This window comes from Pristiophorus japonicus, chromosome 4 (assembly GCF_044704955.1).
Source record: "Pristiophorus japonicus isolate sPriJap1 chromosome 4, sPriJap1.hap1, whole genome shotgun sequence".
NCBI lineage: Eukaryota > Metazoa > Chordata > Chondrichthyes > Pristiophoridae > Pristiophorus > Pristiophorus japonicus.
The window spans coordinates 241,928,851-241,956,741 of record NC_091980.1 but is presented as its reverse complement, the minus strand read 5'-3'; the positions used below and the strand labels follow the sequence as shown (position 1 = coordinate 241,956,741).

At 44.1% G+C, this 27,891-nt stretch overlaps 1 protein-coding gene across 3 annotated transcripts in view; it reads left to right on the top strand.

Moving 5' to 3' along the window:
* Positions 1-27,891, top strand: part of frmd6 (FERM domain containing 6) — a 141,578-nt gene that overhangs the window by 60,844 nt on the left and 52,843 nt on the right. For all 3 annotated transcript variants that reach the window (XM_070879221.1, XM_070879222.1, XM_070879220.1), the window contains exons 2-3: positions 17,303-17,566; positions 22,971-23,061. In XM_070879221.1, coding sequence (XP_070735322.1) covers positions 17,468-17,566; positions 22,971-23,061 — 190 coding nt within the window. In that variant the 5' untranslated portion in view covers positions 17,303-17,467. The remainder of the gene's footprint in view (positions 1-17,302; positions 17,567-22,970; positions 23,062-27,891) is intronic.

Here is a 27,891-nt window from a genome sequence, read left to right as displayed (position 1 = left end):
ACTATCTTCAGTGGATGACGCCTCGTGTGCTCAAGTGCTGAGTAAGTTTCCTCGCTATTCGAACCAGGCATCGGCAACTTCACAGGCGCCAAGGTACAGATCCATCCAGGCCCCGATGCACGGCCCGTCCATCACAAGGCTCGGGCAGTTCTGTACATGATGAGGGAGAAAGTCGAGATCGAACTGGACAGACTCCAACACGAATGAATCATATCGCCAGTTGCGTTCAACGAGTGGGCCAGTCCAATTGTTCTGGTGTTGAAAAGCGATGGCACGGTCAGAATCTGCGGATACTACAAGGTAACGATTAACCGAGTCTCACTACAGGACCAGTACCCGCTGCTCAAGGAGGTTGACCTGTTCGCAATGTTAGCCGGTGTGGGGGAGGGGGAAGTCGTTCACCAAGTTGGACCTAACCTCCGCCTACATGACACAGGAGCTGGCTAAATCTTCGAAAAGATTGACTTGCATCAACACACACAAAGGGCTGTTTATATACCACAGGTGCCCTTTCGGGATTCGCTCGGCTGCAGCCATTTTCCAGAGAAACATGGAGAGTTTGCTTAAATCTGTTCCGCGCACCGTTGTGTTTCAATACGACATCCTAATCACCGGTCGTGACACCATCGAACACCTACAAAACCTGGAAGAGGTTCTAAGTCGCCTAGACAGAGTGGGACTCGGGTGAAACGCTCCAAGTGTATTTTCCTGGCGGCAGAAGTCAAATTTTTGGGGAGAAAGATTGGAGCAGACGGCATCAGGCCCACGGACTCGAAGACAGAGGCCATCAAGAATGCACCCAGACCACAGAATGTGATGGAGCTGCGTTCATTCCTGGGACTCCTCAACTATTTTGGTAACTTTCTACCCGGGTTGAGCACATTGTTAGAGCCTTTGCATATGTTGCTATGTAAAGGTGATGACTGGGTTTGGGGCAAATCTCAAGACACAGTCTTTGAGAAGGCCAGGAACCTGCCAAGTTCAAATAAGTTACTTGTACACTATGACCCATGTAAAGATTTAGTGCTAGCTTGTGGCGCCTCATCGTATGGGGTCGGCTGTGTGTTACAGCAAGCCAATGTATCGGGCAACCTCCAACCGGTTGCATACACATCTAGAAGTCTGCCTAAGGCTGAGAGAGCCTATAGTATGGTCAAGAAAGAGGCGTTAGCATGTGTATATGGGGTTAAGAAAATGCACCAATACCTATTTGGACTTCGGTTTGAGCTTGAAACTGACCATGAGCCGCTCATTTCACTGTTTTCAAAGAGCAAAGGTATAAACACCAATGCTTCGTCCCGCATCCAAAGATGGGCACTAACATTATCCGCTTATGACTATGTTATCCGCCACAGGCACTGAAAACTGTGCCGATGCTCTCAGCCGGCTACCATTACCCACCACCAGGGATGAAATAGTGCAGCCCGCAGACTTGCTACTGGTCATGGATGCTTTTGAGAGCGAGGGGTCACCTGTCACAGCTCGCCAAATCAGGACCTGGACCAGCCAGGATCCTGTCCTATCATTAGTAAAGAATTGCGTCCTAAATGGTAACTGGTTGGCCGTTCCCAGGGAAATGCAAGATGAAATTAAGCCGTTTCACTGACGCAAAGATGAAATGTCCATCCAGTCGGATTGTCTCTTATGGGGTAATCGCGTGGTTTTGCCAAAAAAAGGCAGGGAAATGTTTATATGCGACCGACACAGTACCCACCCAGGCATTGTCATGATGAAGGCAATTGCCAGGTCGCATGTTTGGTGGCCCGGCATTGACTCGGACTTGGAGTCATGCGTACATCAGTGCAACATTTGCTCGCAACTGAGCAATACACCAAGGGAGGCTCCACTGAGTCTGTGGTCATGGCTCTCCAAACTGTGGTCCAGGATCCATGTAGATTTTGCCAGCCCCTTTCTAGGAAAGATGTTTTTAGTAGTAGTGGACGCTTATTCCAAATGGATTGAATGCGTAATCATGTCATCCAGCACGTCCACAGCCACCATTGAAAGCCTCCAGGCCATGATTGCCACCCTTGGCTTGCCCGACATCCTTGTCAGCGACAATGAACCGTGTTTCACCAGCTCGGAATTCACCAAGTTCATGACCCGTAATGACACCAAGCATGTCAGGTCTGCTCCGTTTAAGCCCGTATCTAATGGTCAAGAGGAGCGGGCAGTCCAAACAATCAAGCAGAGCATGAAATGGCATGACGGACAGCTCCCTGCAGACCTGCTTGTCTCGCATTCTGCTCAGTTACCGGACGCGATCCCACACGCTCACCAGGGTTCCCTCGGCAGAATTGTTAATGAAGAGAGCCCTCAAAACCAGGCTCTCCCTAGTCCACCCGGATCGCAATGATCATGTGGAAACCCGGCGACACTGGCAGGGCATGTAGCACGATCGTGCGGCTGTTTCACGTGACATTGATGTTAATGACCCTGTGTTTGTCCTGAATTATGGTCATTGTCCCAAGTGGGTTGCTGGCACTGTTTTGGCCAATGAAGGGAATAGGGTGTTTAGAATCAAACTGTTAAATGGCCAAACGTGCAGAAAGCATTAAGATCAGACCAAACTACGATTTACTGACAACCAGGAACAACTTGAAGAGGACATCACCATCGACGATCCACCAACACACACCCAACCAGCAATCAACCTCGCTATTAATCACGAGGATAAACCCATCGTTCCTGACAGTCCGGTCAGACCAGCCGTGGTGCAGTGCAGCAATGGTCCAACCAACTCACACACGCCAGGGTTTGAACTTAGACGATCAACCAGGGAGTGAAGGGCTCCGGATCGCCTCAACTTGTAAATAACTTGTACCGAAGACTTTGCGGGGGGGAGTGATGTTATGCATGTAACGATGTTATGCATGTAACTATGTAATACTTGCCATCAGAGGGTGCGACTGTTGGAGCCCTAATGGTCACCTGCACTCGCGTGCAGGACCAGTATAAAAGATTGGCTGCCATGTTGTTTAGGCACTCTGGAGTTGTAATGAAGAAGATTAAGGTCACACTAAGTTTAGCTCACTGTACTCAGCCTCGTGGAATTATTCTATACATAACAAAACCTACCTCTTAGTCCAGCTATCTCCTTCTTTCTATGGTTTGGTGTTAACCTTTCATTGATAATGGTCTTGTGAAGCGCATTGGAATGTTTTGCTATGTTAAAGGCGCTTTATAAATAAAAGTTGTTGCTGGAAGTTTAAATACATCACATATTTTGATTATCATAGAACAAATTATTTTGGAAATGTTATACCCTTCAATGTGAGGGATGTCATTCTTGGGCAGTGGAATACTTAATTTGCATTTTACATGTCCCGTGTCAGCAGCAAGCATCATCATATCATCATAGCCAATCCCTCGAAATTGAGGAAGACTTGCTTCCACTTTAAAAGTTAGTTCTCAGGTGATTGTACAGTCCGATATGGGAATTACAGTCTCTATCACAGGTGGGACAGTCGTTGAAGGAAAGGGTGGGTGGGGAGTCTGGTTTGCCGCACACGCCTTCTGCTGTCTGCGCTTGTTTTCTGCACGCTCTCGGCGATGAGACTCGAGGTGCTCAGGGCCCAACCAGATGTTCTTCCTCCACTTCGGGCAGTCTTTGGCCAGGGATTCCCAGATGTCTGTGGGGATGTTGCACTTTATCAAGTAGGCTTTGAGAGTGTCCTTGAAACGTTTCCTCTGCCCACCTGGGGCTCGACAGCTCAGAAATAGAATGTTAAAATTCAGATCAATGTCCCTCTACATTCTAACCATAAAAGAGTACCCCCTACTATGCCATTATGAAATATTCTACTTCTCATACCAGCCAAACCTTGGGCTATTTCAGTAACATTGCCAATTTGTGGGCAGTTATAGTTTGCATGTGCTAGAAGAAACTATTCAGACTCATTTCACATAGAACCCTTACAGTGGCACTCATCAGTCTGGACTGGATTCATACACAGGTCCCAGAATTGAAGAGACTGTGTGCTAACCCACTGCACCACCCAATAGCAAACTGAATTTGCAACCAACTTAAGATTTGAAGAGTTGGTATCAAGGGGGTTGATAGTACCCCTGACTGTCCCGTCCCCCCCCCAACCTCCTGCTCCCTGATGACGAGCTGGAGAGTGTCAGAGGTTAAAAATTTAAAACCCCGAAACGTGAACCCCAACCTGCCGCTTCATAGTAAAACAAAATCTGGGTCTAACACAGAAAAAACATGAAACATAATGAAAAATGAGCATCGATTTTGAAATCAACTGGTTATAGTTTTCAGTCCTGAAACTTCCTGTCACTCCAATGAGGCACTCACAGCTACATATTGTACAGAACTAATTGTACATTCCTGTCTGGCGTAAAAATAAAAAAGGGAAGGTGGCTCAACCGTGGCTATCTAGGGAAATCAGGGATAGTATTAAAGCCAAGGAAGTGGCATACAAATTAGCCAGAAAGAGCAGCGAACCTGGGGACTGGGAGAAATTTAGAACTCAGCAGAGGAGGACAAAGGGTTTGATTAGGGCAGGGAAAATGGAGTACGAGAAGAAGCTTGCAGGGAACATTAAGGCGGATTGCAAAAGTTTCTATAGGTATGTAAAGAGAAAAAGGTTAGTAAAGACAAACGTAGGTCCCCTGCAGTCAGAATCAGGGGAATTCATAACGGGAAACAAAGAAATGGCAGACCAATTGAACAAGTACTTTGGTTCAGTATTCACTAAGGAGGACACAAACAACCTTCCGGATATAAAAGGGGTCAGAGGGTTTAGTAAGGAGGAGGAACTGAGGGAAATCTTTATTAGTCGGGAAATTGTGTTGGGGAAATTGATGGGATTGAAGGCCGATAAATCCCCAGGGCCTGATGGACTGCATCCCAAAGTACTTAAGGAGGTGGCCTTGGAAATAGCGGATGCATTGACAGTCATTTTCCAACATTCCATTGACTCTGGATCAGTTCCTATCGAGTGGAGGGTAGCCAATGTAACCCCATTTTTAAAAAAGGAGGGAGAGAGAAAGCAGGGAATTATAGACCGATCAGCCTGACCTCAGTAGTGGGTAAAATGATGGAATCAATTATTAAGGATGTCATAGCAGCGCATTTGGAAAATGGTGACATGATAGGTCCAAGTCAGCATGGATTTGTGAAAGGGAGATCATGCTTGACAAATCTTCTGGAATTTTTTGAGGATGTTTCCAGTAAAGTGGACAAAGGAGAACCAGTTGATGTGGTATATTTGGACTTTCAGAAGGCTTTCGACAAGGTCCCACACAGGAGATTAATGTGCAAAGTTAAAGCACATGGGATTGGGGGTAGTGTGCTGACGTGGATTGAGAACTGATTGTCAGACAGGAAGCAAAGAGTCGGAGTAAATGGGTACTTTTCAGAATGGCAGGCAGTGACTAGTGGGGTACCGCAAGGTTCTGTGCTGGGGCCCCAGCTGTGTACATTGTACATTAATGATTTAGACGAGGGGATTAAATGTAGTATCTCCAAATTTGCGATGACACTAAGTTGGGTGGCAGTGTGAGCTACGAGGAGGATGCTATGAGGCTGCAGAGTGACTTGGATAGGTTAGGTGAGTGGGAAAATGCGTGGCAGATGAAGTATAATGTGGATAAATGTGAGGTTATCCACTTTGGTGGTAAAAACAGAGAGACAGACTATTATCTGAATGGTGACAGATTAGGAAGGGGGAAGGTGCAGCGAGACCTGGGTGTCATGGTACATCAGTCATTAAAGGTTGGCATGCAGGTACAGCAGGCGGTTAAGAAAGCAAATGGCATGTTGGCCTTCATAGCGAGGGGATTTGAGTACAGGGGCAGGGAGGTGTTGCTACAGTTGTATAGGGCCTTGGTGAGGCCACACCTGGAGTATTGTGTACAGTTTTGGTCTCCTAACTTGAGGAAGGACGTTCTTGCTATTGAGGGAGTGCAGCGAAGATTCACCAGACTGATACCTGGGATGGTGGGACTGACCTATCAAGAAAGACTGGATCAACTGGGCTTGTATTCACTGGAGTTCAGAAGAGTGAGAGGGGACCTCATAGAAACGTTTAAAATTCTGATGGGTTTGGACAGGTTGGATGCAGGAAGAATGTTCCCAATGTTGGGGAAGTCCAGAACCTGGGGTCACAGTGTAAGGATAAGGGGTAAGCCATTTAGGACCGTGATGAGGAGAAACTTCTTCACCCAGAGAGTGGTGAACCTGTGGAATTCTCTACCACAGAAAGTAGTTGAGGCCAATTCACTAAATATATTCAAAAAGGAGTTAGATGAAGTCCTTACTACTCGGGGGATCAAGGGGTATGGCGAGAAAGCAGGAATGGGGTACTGAAGTTTCATGTTCAGCCATGAACTCATTGAATGGCGGTGCAGGCTAGAAGGGCTGAATGGCCTGCTCCTGCACCTATTTTCTATGTTTCTATATGATTGAGTTGGAAGCATATAGAACAGCAAGAAATTATGACAGTGTTGAAATTGCAAAAGCATGATGTACCCCAGAAGATGGGAGTGAATTCAAAATACTGGTGTATAGGATGTTCTGGAAGGACAGAAAAAAGAGGAACGGGTACCTTTACATGACCGAGATAATTTGGAACTTAAGGAAGGTGAATTAATATTCCAGGAGAAGGAAGAAAATGAAAGAATTTGGCTTGCGTTAACAGGCAGAGAACAGAATTAACAGTCGGGGTCTGTTGCAGATCCCTTGCCAAGTAACATTTTTGTGACTGCCCGTTAATTTACCTCTTAAGTTGCTTAAACTAACTGATCTGAGTGTTCTGATTTACGGTTTAACGGTACTAAAAATAACTCTTTCTAAAGCTCTCGACCCCAAAAAATCAAATCGGACAAACCAGAGAATAAAAGGTTCTAAGCACAAATAGCAACTATACCGAGAAATGTGATTTGTGCCCAAAACAGGCACAAAGATGGTGGAGGGATGGTCTGCTAGCCTGAGGCCAGAGCCAAATTCGGCTTCTGGTCTTATTAAATGTCGCTGGTGAACTGTGAGCGAACTGGATTCCTTGCTGTGCAGCTTGTCGATCGGTGAGGGTGGGAAACCAGTGGTATGTCAGGTCTGAGAGAAGAGGGAGGTGATCCAGTGGGGACCTCACAAGTATTGGAGTTTTTTTGTGAGCCCAGGGGAAGCCCTCCTGCTTCTCCTGAGCCCACAAAAAAAAATTAAGAATTTTAAGGATCTCTGGTTAGGCAGCTGAACACATAGTACAACTGATGGTGCACTCCAGTGCGAACTGTGCTGGAGTTTACAAGGTCAGTGGAAGGACACCTCATTTTCATGGGGTGCCCGGTTGCAAGTCCTGTTGCGAGTGTATCTGGAAAATCTAGTGGACTGGGGGTTGTTGCCGAGGCACTGCCCCCAACCCCCCCCCCCCCTGCCCCGAGATACATGCCTTGTCCCACTTAGTCTACTATATAAGTGGTTGATTAGGATTTTTTTTTTTAAATGGCACCATTTGGGGATCTTGGCCTAAGTCCCATCTCCACTGGAGCCCGCTTTCACCCATCTGGAGGCCAGTACCCTTTGGGGGCGAAGTTCGGTACTACCCCATGGGGCGGTAACAGCCACAAGGCGGGAGTTCCTGCGCCAGGTGCAAATGTCCCTCAAGATATCGCCCTCCACTTCCTCTCGGGAGTGGGACACAAAGCCACACGTAGGGCCCAAATTTCCCCATGAGTTGCCCCGTTTTTTTTGGAGTAAGTAGCTTTTTTTGGAGTAACTTAAAAATCGCAAATTTCCCCATTTAACTTGCTCCAATGTAAGTCAGTTGGTTCGGTTTTTTTCTAGTTTAGTTTGTTCTCTCCAAACGGGGGTGTGACAAGTCACTTACGCCTCTTCTGGCCATAGAAGCAAATTTGGCCAGCTGAAAGTTACTCCAAACTAACTTAGGCCAGTGTATGTAGCCACTTTTGTAGGCACAGAAAAACCTTACCTATATTTAAGAAATCAACGCAGGGTAGCCAGAGATGGGCGGCGGGGGTGGGGGGTGGGTGAGTTAGAGGATTCTAAAGCACTAAAGATCTTCACAACATCAGCACATCTTCAGCACAACAGCTGTATAACGTCATCAAAAATAAATGAAAGTTAAATCAGCCACTGAAAATAGAGCAGTCCCACCTTGCCGACTGCAGAACACATCGGCTAGCCCTCCCGCCAGGACAAGGGGCGGCAGGCACGCATGACTGTAGGGGTGAGGGATTTTAACTTTTTACAGTTGGCCCTAAATGTTGCGTGGTCCTAATGGAGCATGATTCAGTTTTAATGCAAAATATCTTTTATTGGATCTTTTACAGTGCAAGTCAACGACAACAACAACAACAACAACAGCAAAGAAAGGCTGCACCCATCCCTCACCCACATCTCGGGGAAAGTGCATTTCCTCATAGGGTCCGTGATGGTGATGGCGGGGGGCGGGGGGGGGGTTGGGGGCCCGACTTGGGTCTGACCGGTGGCTGGCACGTGGATTGAAGTGGGAGTGGCATTTGAGTATCCGGCCTTTGTGCCCTTATTGCAGAAGCTAGCTCCCTCATGGCATCTGCCATCGTCTGCACACCCTCTGAAATGCCCGCCCTCACTTCCCGTCTTAGTGCAGAGATTTCACCCGACAGTGTCGTGACCTCATCACGCACCCCACTGACGGCTGCCACGAGTGATCTTGTGAGGGCATTGGTCTCCTCACCCAATGACAGAAGCTGATCAGCCTCTGCTGAGGGCTGCCTCTCAGGAGAGACTGGTCGGCTTCTCCTTCCCCTCACCGTGAGTCTGCCTACTGGCACCCCTCCTGTGCGAGGTGCAGGCTGGAATGGTGGGGCACTGGGTGTCCCAAGATGCATTTCCTGACCGCCACTGGAACCCGCGACCTCGGAAGGTGTGAACCCACGGAATGTTGCCGAGGAGATCATGAAGGGTTCTGGCAGTGTGATGCCCTGTGCTATGTCCTGATCCATAATCGCGGTCAGCATTCTCCTGAGCACACATTTCCATGGACCCCTCCTCCCCCCCACCCGCCTTGGTCTGGAGTGCACGCACCTGGATCCATTGGTGGATTTTCAGGATCTTGGGGAGTGTCGTCTTCTGCAAAAGACAACACAACAGTCAAATGGTAAGCAGCACAGGAGGGGACAGGATGGGTGGCATGAGTAGTCTGACGTGTAGCAGGCCAGTCAGCAGGTTGATTTGAAGGGCGACGATGCATTTTAATAACACCCTCACCTTTGTGTGTGAGTCCAGCTTGTGCAGAGCTGATTCTTTTTCTGCCGGTGCAACTCAGCAAGGCAACAACCCTCTGTTCCAGGGGTGTCAGTTGGTGCAGATTTGGCGGACCTCCTCCTGTTCTAGTTCTCTCCCTCTTGTTGTGGGCCAATTTCTTCTGTAAAGATGATGGGTGGGACACATACAGATGGTCACATTTTCTATTGCAATTCAATTTAAAGATGAAGATATTACTTACACTCACTACTTGACCAACGTCCTGCCATTTCTTCTTGCACTGGCTTCCAGATCTTGCGGCGTTGACCCCAGTGGAGTATCCTTCTGCAACGAGGTTCCATCTTTTTCTCATTTCCTTGGGTGAAACTTTTGATGGACCACTCTTGCTGATATCCAGCTCCAGCCATTTCTCTTCAATTACAGTCACTAATTTCTCCACTTTCTCATGGAGGAAATTCTTGGTTTGTCTTGCCCGCTCTTGCGCCATTTGTCTATTGGACTTACACTCAGGCAATGTTCAAAAATCACACTTCACACCATTCTTCCACCTATCCAGCACTCCTTTCCACTCCCTCAGCCACATAAAAATCAATATTCAAACCTCACCTTTATATGCTCCATAGCCACTTATTCTGAGGACACGCTCCCTTTAATTGGCCGATTGCCAAGCTTCCTGTTACACTGCGTATGCCCGCAAGTTGAACTGCCCATTGCGCATGCGCGCACGCACAAACGGTCATGCGTCCCCCTGCCAGCACTACACAAAACGCTGAGCCCAAGCCCCACCCCCCTGCTGGCCGTGCTGAGTAAGCGCGGCCGAAGCTCCGCGCTCCCCCCCACCCCCAGGCTCTGCAGCGGCAATTATTTTTTGCTGCCGCACCTTCCCTTTAATTTTTGCCCCGCGGACAGCCTTCGTGGCAGCTTCAACGGGCGCTACCAAATTTTCCCTCCGGGGTGAAAACGGGTCGTTGCACACGGTGATGATGTTGTCATCGATGGCGCAGTGGTGTGGGCCGCTACCAGTGGGAGTGAGTGCTACCAGTTACCACTGCCACTAAACTCTCGCGGGATTCAGTGGCAGCGCCGCGCCCAGGTGAAAAGTCGTTTGTGCCCTGTTAGTGCCAAGGGGAGGTGCAAACGACGGGAATTTTTCCCCCTTAATTTCATTTGGTACACTGGCTCCCAGAGATAGGCCATCTTCTGACTGAGCCAGGCAAGTGGGAACTCCCAATCTAAAGTGTTCCCACCCTAGTTCTGTTCCCCCTCACAGAATTTGCCTTGTAAGAGGGGGAGGAGGTCTTGCCTCTTATCAGCATATTTGAAACTCCCTGAAAGGGCAGAGCCCCAGTGCAAGTGAGTACCCACTGTTGGTTCTGTTGCTCTCCTGCTGGAACAGTGCTGAGATTGACGGAACCCCATGGGTTTTCCGGACCGTTATATTTGCAATGCTGCTGAAAGACTAAATTAACCTTGTATTCAATTTTAACGGTTCCGATACCATGCAAATTTCTGTGTACACCACAACCTTTCTCCTGAGACTTATTGTGGATTACAATCGACATTCCTCCCACCCTTTCAACAGTCTCCAATAGAAGAAAGAGTTTGAATGTTGGTGGGCTGACCCTTTGCTGTCTTTGAGCTCTTTTTGTTTCCTTTGATTTTTCTTACACTATTCTTGTGTTTTCTATGGCCTTCCTGAAGCTTTATTACTCAAAAGAATAGTTTTAGTTTCCATTATCTCCTTAACGTTCTCAGTTTCTGTAGGTGTTGTTACGAAGTGGCCCCTATTTGTGGTTGAACCTTTCCTCAAACAGAAGCTGCAATTCCGCATCCCTGACGCATGGTTCATGCTGCCTGAAGGTTGTCACCTGATTGTAATTTTCTAATTCCCCGTTCTGTGGCAGTGCTGTGGGAAGTGAGAACAATACAGAAGTATAATTTTTGAGAAAGTGATGCATTGAATATGGTTACCTTGTTCTGCATATGTGCATTTATGGATCAGAGAGACAAACTTGTCTCCTTATATCACATGGCTGCGTAGCACTCAACCAAACATTTTGCTCAAAATTGCTCCCAGAATTTGCCAACCTTTTGCATTGGCATTGTGGTTAGAATAGGAAACCGTGTTAGATCTGACTATAAAAGCAAAATGCCGCGGATGCTGGAATCTGGAATTAAAACAGAAAATGTTGGATATCTCAGCAGGTCAGGCAGCATCTGTGGAGAGAAAGCAGTGTTAACGTTTCAGGTCAATGAACCTTCGTCAGAACTGTACCTCCACTCATTGATTCACATTTCATTCTGGAGACCATTGGAATGATCCAAGCTGTCTGAACTGGACAGCCTGCTGATATAATGAAAATGAAGACTGGTGCAATATTGATGTTCCAATCATAGAATATATATTTAGTAAATGTTAAGTCAATGGGTGGAAAATCTAGCCAAATTAATTAATTATGCACTTACAAAGCACACCAAGGGCATTTAGGTAGCAGCACATTGGGCCCAAATTTCCGCCCTCTGTAAAAACGGCGCACCCGACTTTCTGGAATAAAAAGGGCGGCGAAAACTTACCTTGTGATTCTGCAAGCTCCTCAGGACCGTCTTCGGCCTCGGCGTGGTTCAGCACAAGAGGTCGGGGGCGGAGTCAGGTCCCGGCGCTGAAAACAGTGCTGGGACCTCTGCACATGCGCGCTAGAGTGTGCGCACATGTGCAGTAGCTCCTCGCAGCCCGAATCTGTGCAGGCTGCTTGGGAGGGGCCCGAAGAATGCCGTCCCTAGCCCTGGCCGAATGGGCTCACCGGGCATTGAAAATCGGGACTTGGGCTTTGCTCCCGTTCGGCTCCCCCTCCCTCCCTCCTGTTCAGCTCCCCCCCTCTGCCTCCCTCCCGTTCAGCTCCCCCTCCCTCCCTCCTGTTCAGCTCCCCCCCTCTCCCTCCCATCCATTCAGCTCCTCCCCCCCTTCCCTCCCGTTCAGCTCCTCCCCCCCCTCCCTCCCGTTCAGCTCCCCCTCCCTCCCTCCCCATTCAGCCTCCCGTCAGCTCCGTCCCCCCGTTTAGCCCTTCCCCCCTCCTCTCCCCCCCCTCACTCTCCCTCCCTCCCTCTCCCATTCTCTCCCTTCCCTCCCCACTCCTCCCCTCCCTCCCCACTCCTCCTCCCCTTCCCTCCTCCTCCCCTCCTCTCTCCCCCTCCTCCACCGCTTTCCTCCTCCTCCCCCCTCCCCCCCTCTCCCCCACCCCTCTCTGTCAGAAACACAGAGAGACACTGACAGAGACAGAGAGAGAGAGACACTAGGGTGGGGGGGAGCAGCACACTATTGGAGGGCTCATGGTGCTGCAGTAGGTGAGTAGAAACTTAATTTTTTATTATTGATTGATTTTTTATTGTTTTTATTTTTAATTTTTTAAATTTTTTTGATTGATTTATTGGTTGATTTATTGATTGTTATCATTTATTATTGATGATGGCTCTTTATTTGTAAAAGTGAAGTGTTTAATGTTTGTAAACATCCCTCCCCACCCCCCCCCCCACATCTCTCATTCCTTCGCCTGATTTATAAGTGTAGGCAAGATTTTCTGAGCGTATAAAAATATACACTTACTCCATTCTAAGTTAGTTTGGAGTAAGTTTTCGCTGCCTAAACTTGCAAAACAGCCATAAGTGGCTGGACACGCCTCCTTTTTGAAAAACAAATTTGTTCTAAAATGAAACTATTCTAACTCACTAGAGCTGGAACAAACTAAATGCCGAGAATTGCAATTTCTAAGATGCTCCATTCTAAACGAGTTGCTCCAGAAAAATAGGAGCAACTCAGGCCGAAATTTGAGCCCATAGTCACTACATCAACTTTAATCCAAGAGTGTTATCTTCTTCTTAGGCAGTCCCTCAGCGTCGAGGATGACTTGCTTCCACACTAATGAGTTCTCAGGTGACTGATGAGTCCAATGCAGGACATACAGTCTCTGTCACAGGTGGGGCAGACGGTGGTTGAAGGGACGGGAAGGTGGGGTGCTTGGGTTGTTGTGCGCTTCTTCTGCTGTTTGCGCTTGGCTCCCGCTCGCTCCCAGCGAAGAGGCTCGAGGTATTTGGTGCCTTCCCAGATGCTGCTCTTCCATTTTGAGCGGTCTTGGGCCAGGGATTCCCAGGTGTCAGTGGGGATGTTGCACTTTTTCAAGGAGGCTTTGAGGGTGATCTTGAAGCATTTCCTCTGCACACCTGGGGATCGCTTGCCATGTCAGAGCTCTGAGTAGACCGTTTGTTTTGGGAGTCTAGGATCGGGCATGAGGATGATGTGGCCCATCCATCGGAGCTGATCGAACGTGGTCAATGCTTCGATGCTGGGGATGTTGGCCTGAGCGAGAATACTGATGTTGGTGCACCTATCCTGTCAATGGATTTGCAGGATCTTACTGGTGGTACTTCTCCAGTGCTTTGAGGTGCCTGCTGTACATAGTCCATGTCTCTGAAGCATATAGGAGGGCGGATATCATACTGCTCTGTAGACCATGAGTTTGGTGCCGGTTTTGACTAGATTTCTAAATATTGCATGTGTAAATCTCCTGGTTTGATAATCCTAGATTTACTATCACAGGGAACCTTTGGTAACATTTTGTAAGAATGTAGACATTCATATGTAGACATAGGCATTGAATTTTTGTGACGATTCTCCCAATTATCTGTCATAACTTTGGCAGATCTGTGGAAATTCCAGGGAAACGATTTCAAATGGTGTTGGTGTAAATGGTCTTGATAATTGTTAAGCCCATCTGAATGAATGATGCTGTAAAAGGGAAGTGTATGTTACTCAACTGCCACATAATATAAAGGAGATAGACTTAAGGTTTAACAGTTACCCCATGATATTTTGGCTTAAGCTTTAAAACTGTTAAGAGACACCCTGGAAATGATATTTTGGGTATCATTTCTTCTGATGTGACATTGTGAATTTCTGCTCCAATGTCAAAATGAAAGAGTACATTGAATTGAGCATACCACTCCCAATTCACAATGTCATGAGAGTAGAACTTCATGATGTCAAAATATTTGTTTCCAGGTGGATTCCAACCAATAATTTAAAAAGATGGTGACAAGGGGTGATTGGCAAATATTATTCATTATACGGTTATTTTTCTTTATAACATGTATCATTACGCGGCAATTCAGTGGATCACTCTTCTGCTTTAAGACTGGAATAAATACCCTGATTGTGGTTGGCCTGGCTCTGAGTCTTTATGATACTTATTCCATTTGCATGATGCAGCTGATAATGCAACAAATTTAAACATAATTAGAATAATTCAATGTAAAAATGCAAAAACATCACTTATCAGTAATTACCAGTTCACAGCTTTGAATAAAGAACATTAATTTAGTGCTTAATCCACAAAATGTGTGCACAGTATAGAGGTTAAAATTTCCACTGATACTAAAAGGATGAATTTTTGTCCAATAAATTTGATTGATGTAAACTCTTCTACTAATATCCTCTAAATATAAATGTGTACCTTACACACTGAAGAAACTTTGTTTTAGTCAAAATGTAAATCATAAAACTAGGTGAATGATTTATAAACAAGTGTGAGGTTTAACTGAAATACTACGGTAATGAAATCCCTGTGTTAAGCAAATATTTCCTAAGTTACAGTTTCCACCTTACTTAGTTAGAACTGGTATAGCCAGTCCTGTTATCAGCTGTTGTCTTTCCCAACCTAGATCATGAAGTAGGATTAGAGTGTATTGTACAATGCTGCATTGTGAGTCAGCAGAGGTTTGTGTGTGCTAAAATAAGGACACCGATGATCACTTTAGAAAATAAACCATTAGCAATAAGGGAATAGTTCTACCATCATATTTTATTGGAAACTGCCAGTTTTGTGAACTTTGTAAAGAAATTACTGTTTCCTTCAGACTATAGAAGAGATTTTTCAAATTCAGCAAAACCCACTGCCTTAAAATGGTAGATGAAAGTATTTCATATTTCAGATTGTGCCATAATATTTGCAGACAGCTTCTAAACATTTTTCCACAGTATAATTTTGCTTTTGTGAGTCACATTTTCAAAGGAATTACAATGCTATAGCAAACTGCTGATCAGTTATCTCTTAAGTTAGCATCTGATTCACACTGATTATTGATATGTGACAAATTGTTAAACAGGCTAGAAAGAAGTTTATTTCATTTAAGTTAAGGGGGCCAAAATTCAGGGTCTCAGAAAGACCCGTCAGTATCCGTTTGCGGCGGCCATGCGTCGGAATCCCATGGCCACTGCTTTGTGGTCAACTGGCCGACCCAACCCAAATTCAGGTCGGGGATTTTTTGGCCTGGACCCGATACCGCCCGGTGCTGATGACCGCCGCAAGCGGGTCATCAGAATGCTCACCGCCATTTTCCTTCCCTCACCTCAAAAATGCTCTGACCAAAATTCAGCTTGATAAATCATTCCCCTGCAGCGCAGTGCCTGACAGGTTTTTCTGTCGGTGCACCTTCTGCTGACTGTGTGCGGCTCGGCAGCACGGCAGCCCTTCAGGGGGACAGACCACTGGCACGGCCGCCATGTATTTATTTTTGCCAGCCGACTTCTCGATTGGCCGGCAAAATAGTGCCCCCAGGTTAGGCCGGGCCGCCAACGGGTGCTGGCCTGGCCGAAACCCTCCCTGAAGGCCCGTGGCCAAAGATCTAAAATACCCGATTCTCTCCCCTTTAACGGAGGGGAGAGAGTGTGGTGACGCACACGTGCTGTGACATCACCACTACTTCACTGCCGATTGACAGTAGTGGAGTCCCGGACCTGACCCATATGCAGATTCTCAGCCTGCCTTTCAATCTGTGTCCTACTCCCACTATGACCGCTTTCCCTTTGGGACTTTGAAAAAATGTCAAAGTCCTGAAAATTGATCTTCCGACTGCATCATCCTGTGCGGTAAGTACACAAAAAGAAATCATAGGTGCGCCAGCTTTCTTGCACAACTAAATTTCGGCCCCAAGGAATTTTACATTCTTGTCAAATCCTATTAGAATAAAGTGCTACCAATTTTTCAGCCAATTTCTTTGCATTAATGTTTTATTTGGAGTTGTGATTGAGTTTTGTTTTTAAGTTAGTAGTTCAATTACTATATCTTAACATTTCAGAAAATTGACATAGTAAAAATATGAATAACTACTTTGCTATGGGCTTGCATTATGCCTTCAAACTTTACAAAAGGGGTCAGCTTGTCACAGTTACAAGGATTCCATAGAATGATACCTGTAGAAAAAATCAATCATTTAAGTAGTTGGATATGGCTGCATTAATATAAAAACAGTTGGCAAATCTGAGGAGAATGCTCATTTATTTCTTGTGATTCCTGTACTGTGGTGAAAATGAAACAATTTCTTATTTTTTTTAATCAAATTTCATTGTTGAGCTATTGCATGAAATAAATAGTTTGGGAAAAAGGAACTTTTTTTGGTTATTTGCTACAAGGCAAGCCTAGAGGTACAGCTTTGCATTCTGGTGTATTAGATGTTGTGTTCATTTTCTGGCCTGCGAACACATTCTTTTCAAATGTCAGTTATCAAATCTTGAGCTCTGTGCCTTTTAAACACTGAGCTTGCTGACTGGCAAATTCTTTTTAAAGCACGTTCATACTCTTCGAAAGCTGTAAAGGCAGCTGTGATGTTCTGTGAAGAATTCTCTCCTCAAGGGAAATCAATTCATTTGATCCAAGTGCCCATATGAGAATCCTTTGCTTCTACATGTCCCTCTTTATTTGCCATTCTCGAGGCAGATTCATAACATTCCTTCTAAAATACAAAGTTTTAGAAATTTAGACATAAAAATTCAATTCTCTGATGGTTTGGTAAAGCATGCTTGTGTATTAATAGTGTAATTGATTTTTCTGCATGTTGCATAATTATTTTTTAGACAAGTCTTAAAAGAATGAATGCGAGCCATCAAACCTCAGCAGCCAATAGCAATTAGGTAACTCACCTTTGCATTTAAATCAACAGTTGTGTCTAAGCCTGCCTAAGAAATATTCTAATTACAGTGTACAGTTTGACTGGCTTCTCTCATCTGATAATGTATAACTTTTCCCTCCTATCCAGCTGCAGTGAGTGTTATGACACATCCAGAGCTGCCCAACCTCTTGCAAGTGTGTGATGAAGAGGATTTGCTTACTACCGTAGTTCACCACAGCTCAATGCTCTGACTTGTAATTTGAAAGAACCCTGGGGTGCCTGGGAGAAACATCCTACAGCCTACTTGGCGTGATGAGCAAGTTCACCTTTCAGAACAACAAAGTGATGCAGGACCGCCGGAGTGTTTGTGTCTTCCTTCCAAATGACGAAGCTCTCAATATTATTGTGAATGTAGGTTTTGCCTATTTTTCTTTCCATTGATTTTGTTTCCTTCAATGAACAACTACATATTCAACAGTTTCTTCAACAGTAAGAGTGGAGTCTCCACAATATTCTCCTGATATGGTGTAGTTCTTCTTTAGAGGTCCCAGTCAGAGCTTTCTTTATTTAACCCATTATGTTCTGAAATTTAATCAAAATAAAAATAAAGAGTAGTTTATTTCAAATTGTGACCTGCTGCATGGCTGAATTTTACTTTTAAATATATTCAGTATTTAAAAAGTGCAGAAAATTTACTGGAAATACCTGTATTACAATGGCAAATGTGTATATAATATGACTGATACTAAGGGTGTGCTGTACAGTGTGATGATGTCAAGGTGCAAGCGCATTTTTATTTTATAACTATTTTACATCAAAGCACAGTACTACAACAGATCAATGTTCAAGATTTTCTCATAACCAGCATCTGAGGTGCCTCTAAATTGTTGGTCTTGGTGGTACATGTATAAACAGAAGTGTCCAGAGTCCATTTGCCATGTAACATTCAACAAAGCCTGATCAGTACTGCATCTTCAGCAGTAGTTTACCTGGACCTCTGCCTCATCATTCGTCTTTTGCGATTCAGCCTGCGCATACGCTTCTTCCGCCACTTAGCTCTCATGTCGACAAGGATCTTAGAATCCTAGAAAGTCCTAATAAACTGTGGCACGACACATTGGATGGCAACCTGTTGAGATACTGTGTCAAAAAACAACTTCAGTGCGAAATATGTGACACAGAAACTGTTGCTAACACATTTTGTGTTTTATTATGTTTTGAGCTATCCAAACCATTTTCAATTATTATTCAGAGAATTTGAACAACCTTGAATGATCAAACCATCCAGTAATATAAATTATTATTTTAGTATCAAAAGGTTAGACTTGTATGTCCTGAAGTTTGAAGCAAGTGAAGGTACAGAGCCGTGCTAAGAAACTGGAGAAGTGGGATCAGTTTGCATTACTCGAACAAATGCAATCGGCTGAATGGCCTCCTTCTGTGCAGCAAACAAAATGATCAAAGGATTTTTGCAAACAGCGCAACTTTGTTACAGAAACAATTGATCTCACACGTAGTTTGGAATCTCACTCCAGCGTAAATTTGACACATCAGGTCATTATTTCCTCCATTAAAACATTCATGACAGCAATCACGCTGAACTGCTGTTCCCAATATTCCTTCTTCTCTTCTGTTCCCAGAATGTTTATTGAAAAAACCTTACTGCAATATTTCACTTGTGCATTTAGTTTTAGCTCCTAGACAAGCACAAAATTAGATTTGCACTCATTCTGAATTTCCTCTCTCTTCTACTACAGGGACGAAGAAACTAATCACTGGGCTTACAGGAAAGGGAGTATCAGTGAAATGGGGATAGGGAACCACTTGGTGTCCCCTGCTATGTAGTTTTCTTTTTTTCCTGTGATGGGTAGGAGCATCTAGGAACTAGCCTTATCTATGCACAGCACTGCTGCATGTGCACATTTTTCTTTTTTTTTGCAAATGAGATACAATCCACGTGAGGACAGGAGTCCATATAGCTATGACATTTTCCTTACTTTTTAAAGTTACATTCCATAGAAACATAGAAATTAGGTGCAGGAGCAGGCCATTCGGCCCCTCGAGCCTGCACCGCCATTCAATAAGATCATGGCTGATCATTCAACCTCAGTACCCCTTGATCCCTTTGGCCATAACTCACTTTTGAATATATCTAACGAACTGGCCTCAACAACTTTCTGCGGTAGAGAATTCCACAGGTTAACCACTCTCTGAGTGAAGAAGTTTCTCCTCATCTCGGTCCTAAATGACTTACCCCTTATTCTTAGACTGTGACTCCTGGTTCTGGAACTCCCCAGCAACGGGAACATTCTTCCTGCCTCTGACCTGTCCAATCCCATCAGAGTTTTATATGTTTCTATGAGATCCCCTCTCTTCTGAACTCCAGTGGATGCAAGCCCAGTTGATCCAGTCTCTCCTCATATGTCAGTCCTGCCATCCTGGGAATCAATCTGGTGAACCTTCGCTGTGCTCCCTCAATAGCAAGAATGTACTTCCTCAGATTAGGAGACCAAAACTGAACACAATATTCCAGGTGTGGCCTCACCAAGGCTCTGTACAACTGCAGTAAGACCTCCCTGCTCCTATACTGAAATCCTCCAGCTATGAAGGCCAACTTGCCATTTGCCTTCTTCATCACCTGCTGTACCTGCATGCCAAACTTCAATGATTGATGTACCATGACACCCAGGTCCCGTTGCACCTCCCCTTTTCCTAATCTGTCACCATTCAGATAATATCCTGTCTTCCTGTTTTTGCCACCAAAGTGGATAACCTCACATTTATCCACATTATACTGCATCTGCCATGCATTTGTTCACTCACCTAACCTGTCCAAGTCACCCTGCAGCCTCTTAGCATCCTCCTCACAGCTCACACCGCCACCCAGTTTAATGTCATCTGCAAACTTGGAGATATTACATTCAATTCCTTCATCTAAATCATTGATGTATATTGTAAAGAGCTGGGGTCCCAGCACTGAACCCTGCGGCACCCCACTAGTCACTGCCTGCTATTCTGAAAAGGACCCATTTATTCCAACTCTCTGCTTCCTGTCTGCCAACCAGTTCTCTATCCACGTAAATACATTACCCCCAATACCATGTGCTTTAATTTTGCACACTAATCTCTTGTGTGGGACCTTGTCAAAAGCCTTTTGAAAGTCCAAATACACCACATCCACTGGTTCTCCCTGGTCCACTGTACTAGTTACATTGTCAAAAAATTCTAGAAGATTTGTCAAGCATGATTTCCCTTTCATAAATCCATGCTGACTTGGACCGATCCTGTCACTGCTTTCCAAATGCACTGCCATTTCATCTTTAATAATTGATTCCAACATTTTCCCCACGACCAGTCTATAACTCCCTGTTATCTCTCTCCCTCCTTTTTTAAAAAGTGGTGTTACATTACCCTCCAGTCTATAGGAACTGATCCAGAGTCAATAGAATGTTGGAAAATGATCACCAATGCATCCACTATTTCTAGGGCCACTTCCTTAAGTACTCTGGGATGCAGACTATCAGGCCTTGGGGATTTATCGGCCTTCAATCCCATCAATTTCCCTAACACAATTTCCTGACTAATAAGGATTTCCTTCAATTCCTCCTTTTCGCTAGACCCTCGAACCCCTAGTATTTCCGGAAGGTTATTTTTGTCTTCCAAAGTATTTGTTCAATTGGTCTGCCATTTCTTTGTTCTCCATTATAAATTCACCTGATTCTGACTGCAAAGGACCTATGTTGGTCTTCACTAATCTTTTTCTCTTCCCTTATCTATAGAAGCTTTTGCAGTCAGTTCTTATGTTCCCTGCAAGCTACCTCTCACACTCTATTTTCCCCCTCCTAATTAGACCCTTCGTCCTCCTCTGCTAAATTCTAAATTTCTCCCAGTCCTCAGGTTTGTTGCATTTTCTGGCCAATTTATATGCTTCTTCCTTGGATTTAACACTATCCTTAATTTCCCTTGTTAGCCACAGTTGAGCTACTTTCCCCATTTTATTTTTACTCCAGACAGGGATGTACAATTGTTGAAGATCATCCATGTAATCTATAAATGTCTGCCATTGCCTATCCACTGTCAATCCTTTAAGTATCATTCTCCAGTCTATCCTAATCAATTCACATCTCATACCATCGAAGTTACCTTTCCTTAAGTTCAGGACCCGAGTCTCTGAATTAACACTGTCACTCTCCATTTTAATAAATAATTCTACCATATTATGGTCACTCTTCCCAAGGGACCTCGCACAACAAGATTGCTAATTAGTCCTCTCTCATTACCCAACACCAAGTCTAGGATGGCCAGCTCTCTAGTTGGTTCCTCGACATATTGGTCTAGAAAGTCATCCTGAATACACTTCAGGAAATCCTCCTCCATCGTATTGCTACCAGCTTGGTTAGCCCAATCTATATGTAGATTAAAGTCGCCCATGATAACTGCTGTACCTTTATTGCACGCATCCATAATTTCTTGGTGGATGCCATCCCCAACCTCACTACGACTGTTTGGTGGTCTGTACACAACTAGCGTTTTCTGCCCTTTGGTATTCCGCAGCTCTACCCATACAGATTCCACATCATCCAAGCTAATGTCCTTTCTTACAATTGCGTTAATTTCCTCTTTAACTAGCAACACTACCGCACCTCCTTTTCCTTTCTGTCTATGCTTCCTGAATGTTGAATACCCCTGGATTTTGAGTTCCAAGCCTTGATCACCCTGGATCCATGTCTCTGAAATCCCAATTATATCATCATCGTTATTAGCTGCCTGCACAGTTAATTCGTCCATATTACGAATACTCCTCGCATTGAGGCACAGAGCCTTCAGGCTTGTCTTTTTAACACTCTTTGTCCCTTTAGAATTTTGCTGTAATGTGGCCCTTTTTGATTTTTGCCTTGAGTTTCTCTGCCCTCCACTTTTACTATTCTCCTTTCTATCTTTTGCTTCTGCCCCCATTTTATTTCCCTCTGTCTCCCTGCATAGCTTCCCATCCCTCTGCCATAGTAGTTTAACCCCTCCCCAATAGCACTAGCAAACACTGCCCCTAAGACATTGGTTCCGATCCTGCCCAGTTGCAGACCGTCCCACCTCCCCCAGAACCGGTTCCAATAGCAGCTTCAATCCATATACTGCATCTGTCCATTCCTCCTGTGCACAGTGAAGAAATTGGCAGATGAGGGTGTGTGCATGAGCCTTCCATACCCTTTGAATGCCATTGAATATTCAGTCTTTGGCCCAAACATGAATGGCAGGATAATTACCACCATGAGTACAGATGCAAAAACGAATCCATTTGCGACGAACCACACATCCATTGTTTCCAAATACCTCTACCAAATGGAAGCATCCTTGTGCTTAAGTCAACCTGACATACCCTTTTGGCAAATATTGTAAGTGGTTAAAGATTCTATTCTTTGCTATCTTACCACATTTTGTGTTCATTGACTTCATTTAGCTTAAATGCACCAATATTTAGAATGTATTTAATACATCTTTTCTACCATCTAAAATTATTTAAAATATCCGGAGATAAAAGCTTAATCTGTTAACTAAATTACTATGCAATTTGGCATAATTTCCACTTTATTTTCTGCTCTGAGGAGGATACATTTTATAGCTGTGAAAGTGAATTGCCAATTGCAGTATGTTGTGAGTAAATTAAAGTGGTTTCTTTTTAGCATTTTTATTTAAAAACTGGATAAGATACTGCTTGCTGTGCTTCAGAGTTTCAATTCCTGTGAAGTCAGAGAATCTAAATGCTTGGAATTGCCTTTGCTAAATACGATCAAAAATTCATAATGTTTCTTTTTTATAGGTTAAAGCCTTATGCCAAGAATTATTCATTCAAGTCTGTGACCTTCTAAGGCTGAAAGACTGTCATCTTTTTGGGCTCAGTGTTATACAAAGTAAGTGAGGCTGGAGACTGATTATAGTGTCCACCACATTGAGGTAAAACCACATCTGCAATATATCCACTTTTTTGGAATCATGTAGAGTGCCACAGAGTTTTATTCATAAGCACACCTTTCAAACCTTTATGTGTAATCTATTCATATTATTTTATCATGCATAAGCTTTTCTCTTGCACTCTACTGCAATGTGGTGTAATTTAGGCATCACAGAATTATTTAGTAAAAATGTAAGTTTGAAGCTAATCCACTGGGACAGTAAACCCCCAGAACAAAAAGGTGAAAGAAATTCAGTCATTTCCCTGCCTTGAGATCAGTCTTAGATTTACTAGAATTTTGATTTAACTGTTGAGAATTTGTGTGTGTGTGTGTGTTTGTATCTTTAAGGATGCAGTATCATATATAGTTCATTTCTGTACCTACTGTACATAATTTGTTTAAATCGCACTCTCACACAGAGTTTTATCACCTGCAGAGTGAGGTGACATAACAGTATGAGCAATATTTTGCTGCTTGGTGCAAAACTCACGGGCTGTGCCACTTTTACACTATGCACCAGTTTCAATGGCAAGTACATATACATGTACTTAGACGTTTATTACAGTTTTTAAAGAAAGCTGATGTAACAATTTTGAATTCATCTACAACCATGCAGGTAGATCTTAATCTTTACTGCCTGAGTGTTGAGCTCTGGCAGTGAAGGGAGAAAAATCAGATGGGCAAGATCACATACCATAATTGAGGCCAATGATTTTCCTTCCATTAATTTAACTGGAAGAAAATAAGTGGGCTTAGTTGGTAACACGGAGTCCTTCCACCTGATTTTCCGCTTTGCGCTCCGCCTAGGCAAATGGACTTTATGAAATAATGTTTCAAATACACAGTGGACAAAGGGCTAGAAAATCGGTTTTCAGCGAAAGCGTTTTTTTTTGCCAAAATTACCATTTTCGCTTCGTTACTGTTGGTAGGCCGGATAGTCCGTCTTTAATTTGCGCAGCGGCAAAAATCGGCGTTGCACGAGGATTCACAGCGCAAACCGCGAATTTCGGCAACTTTAATCCAGAGCCGATAGCGCTGCGAGAGAGGCCTTGGGAGGGAGGTAAAACACAAAAAAAAAATTGGAAAAAACAAAAAAAAGTTCACAAAACATTCATAAAACCCTTACCTACTAAATCACTGAAAAATAATTAAAAAATAAAAACTTTGACCTCCCTTTTTTGCAGGTCTTCATACTTACCGCTGCTGGCAGGGCTGCATCGCAAGTTTTTCCCTGTCGGTATTCTGGCCGCAAAATACGGGTGTAGAGCGAGGCAACTTTCAGTCAAAAACGATATTTCGGGTCTTGCACGGTGGTTCCTCTCCCCAGAAAGCGCCAACGCAAAAAGGTGCCTGAAATTCCCGCCGACCAGATTTTTGTCAAATATGGTGAACTATCGCCAAAAAACCCATTGCAAAGTCGGCAAATTTCTAGCCCAAAGACTGCAAAAGCAAAATATGAGTAATACATATTTTGCAAGAATGGAACTTTGATATCATTCACATGATCTGATCAGTGGGAAAATCAGATTTGTGAATATTCAAACTTCCGTAACAATTTCCTATTAATTACAAGCAAGTGTTGAAATAAATCATTTTGAACTCAGGATTAAAAGTTACCATCTGTTTCTTCGATTATAAAGGAACCTAAGCAATTTAAAATTCATGGCAGCCATAAATTTGTGACTCTTAGAATGAGCTAAGTTAATTCATTACCTATTATTGGTCTAATTTTTCTGTTTTTATTGTTCCAAAGCAGAATAAGGAAGAAAGACTTGCCTTTGTATAGTACTGTAACCCTGTCTCTCAGAAATCTCAGAGCATTTCGCCATACAGTGAATTACTCTGAAGTGCAGTAACTGTTACATCGGCAAATAAAACATGAAATAGATTAATGAAAGACGAACATAAGTACGAATAAAGCCAATAATGAGATTTGAAAAAAATTCAAAGAAAATGTGTGGCAACAAACTGTATTAAGATAAAATAATGAAGTGTGGAAAGCTACAAAAAATCTTTTTAAACAGGTGAAAAGATTAATGGGGTGAAATTGCATATTGTCCTGAGGCGGTAACAGCCGCGAGACGGGAGTTCCTGCGCCAAGCGCGGAAGTCCCGACCGTGACCTACATTTGGGTTACCGCCCCCGAGAGCAAGTGGAGTGCAAAATATCACGCGCCACTTGCTCTGTGGGGCGCGAGCGGGGCGGAAGGGCTCCGTGAGAGGCAGGCCAAGTTGCCGACTGTGCGGCTGAGAAATGGGGGGCAGGGTGCCCTGGCAGCAGCCTGGCACGCAAGCGGAGTTGCAAGACCGTGGCGCGGACCCCGCGATCGAGCAGGAAGAAGGCCATTTTGTTTTCAATTCCCCATCTCCCCTTTAATTTTCGCCACGTGAGCAGCCTATAGCGGGCATTGCCCACTGCAGCTTCATGGGGCACTACTGAATTTTTGCTCCAGGGTGAAAACTGGTCGCTGCGCATGGTGATGACATTGTCATCGCCAGCGGAGTGGGACGCTACCGGTTACCAATGCCGCTAAACTCCCGCGGAATTTTGCGGGAGTCGGTAGCGGCGCCACACCCAGGCAAAAGTCGTTTGCTGAAAAATGTCTCAGGGTGCTTCACGAATAAAATAGATGCCAAACCAAAGAAGGAAATAATAGGAGGGGAGACCAAAGATTTGGTCAAAAAGCTATATTTTAATCAGGGTTCAAATACCAAACCCTGGGGCACCCCACTCAGTACTCCCCCCACGACTCTAACGTAACTCCTCCAACAAGTATTGATTGTTTCCTACTCATCAGCTAGTTGTTTATCCATTCCCAGAGGTTACTTCAACTATCCTCAGCTTTCAGTTTAATTAATAGCCTACGTGTGGATCTTTGTCGAGAGCTGTTTAGAAGTTGAGGTACACCAAGACTTCCCGCAGTAAACTTGGGTTGTTACTTCCTCAGAGAAGTCGAGAAGGTTTCTGAGGCAGGATTTCCCCCTTCTGAATCCTTGCTAACTGCTGATAATGAGCTTATTGTTGTACAGATGATCTTCATACTTCTGATAATCAGTTCCATTATTTTACATGGAATAGAAGATTACTGGGTCTTTAATGGTCAGTGTTTGTTTTGTCACCCCGTTAGAATATGGGCACCAGATTAGACGGTTTCCAATCTATTGGTACCTCCCCATTGACTCCCCCATACTGATTGTCAGTGCTTCAGAAATCTTCTCCCTATTCTCTATCAGTAATCTGCGATAAATACCATCCCTCCCTGGGATTGATTTGTTTTGTCAGTTTAGCCTATCTAGAGCTTCCACTTCTATTGGTGAAGTCATTGATTTCATTTGTGATACCTTTGTTTGGAGAGGGCATGTTTCACATGTCTTTCCTTGTGAATACATGGAGAAAGTAGTTATTCAAAATATTTACTGTTTTTTTTTCTCATCCTCAGTTTCAAACCTATTTGGCCCTTTATGGTCTTCACCTCTTCTCTAACTGCCCTCTTGCAGTTGTGGTATTGAAATAATTTTTATTATTATGCTTAGCCTCAGCTGCTATGCCTTTTTCCAGTTCACTCTTTGCCCCTCTGATCACCCTTTTAATATGTTTCTGCAATTTCTTATATTAATCCCAGTGAGCCCTTTTCACTTTCTCCTTACAGGATTTTTGCAGGCCGCTTTTCTCTAGCTCACACTTTTAATTTCCTTGTTAATTTTTTCAAATGTTTGCTTTGGAGCTTGTTGGCTTTGGGAATGTATTATCCTGCATGCTCGCATTATACCTTTAAAGGCGTCCCACTTGCCTTCTACTGAACTGTTGGTGAACAAACTTCCCCAATTTATTCGTTACAGTTGTTTCCGCATTTCATCAAAATTAGCCCTTTTAAATTGACTCCCAGATCGTGGTAAAAGTTATCATTCTGTGATCACTGTTTCCCAAGTGTGCCACAACCTCCATTTCTTGTACATTTAATGAATACCAGATCAAGATAAGCATTGTCTTTTGTGGCTTCCTTGACACACTGGGTCAGGAAGCAGTCATGCACTAAATCTATTAACTCTGCCTCTAAACCATAGGAACAGGAGTAGGCCATTCAGCCCCTTGAACCTGTTCCACCATTCAATGAGATCATGGCTGATCTGCAACCTAACTCCATATACCTGCCTTTGGCCCATATCCCTTAATACCTTTGGTTAACAAAAAGCTATTAATCTCAGATTTAAAATTAACAGTTGATATAGCAGCAATACCATTTGCGGAAGAGAGTTCCAAACTTCTACCACCCTTTGTGTGTAGAAATGTTTCCTAATTTCACTCCTGGAAGGCCTGGCTGTAATTTTTAGACTATGCCCCCGAGTCCTAGAATCCCCAACCAACAGAAATAGTTTCTCTCTATCTACCCTATCTGTTCTGATTAATAGCTTGAAAACTTCGATCAGATCACCCCTTCACCTTCTAAATTCTAGGGAATACAACCCTAATTTGTGTAATCTCTCCTCATAACTTAACCCTTGAAGTCCGCTATCGCTGCAGGAAACCTATGCTGCAATATATCCTTTCTACGGTGTGGCGCCCAGAACTGCTCACTGTGCTCCACAGGTGTGGTCTAACCAGAGTTTTGTATAGTTGCAGTATAACTTCTACTCTCCTTGTAATCTAGTTCTCTCGATATAATAGCCAGCATTCCATCAACCATTTTGATTATTTTCTGTACCTGTCCATGACATTTTAATGATCTGTGTAGCTGGACCTCCACTGTTTTAGCTTTTCACCTTTTAGAATGTACCCTGTTCCATCCTT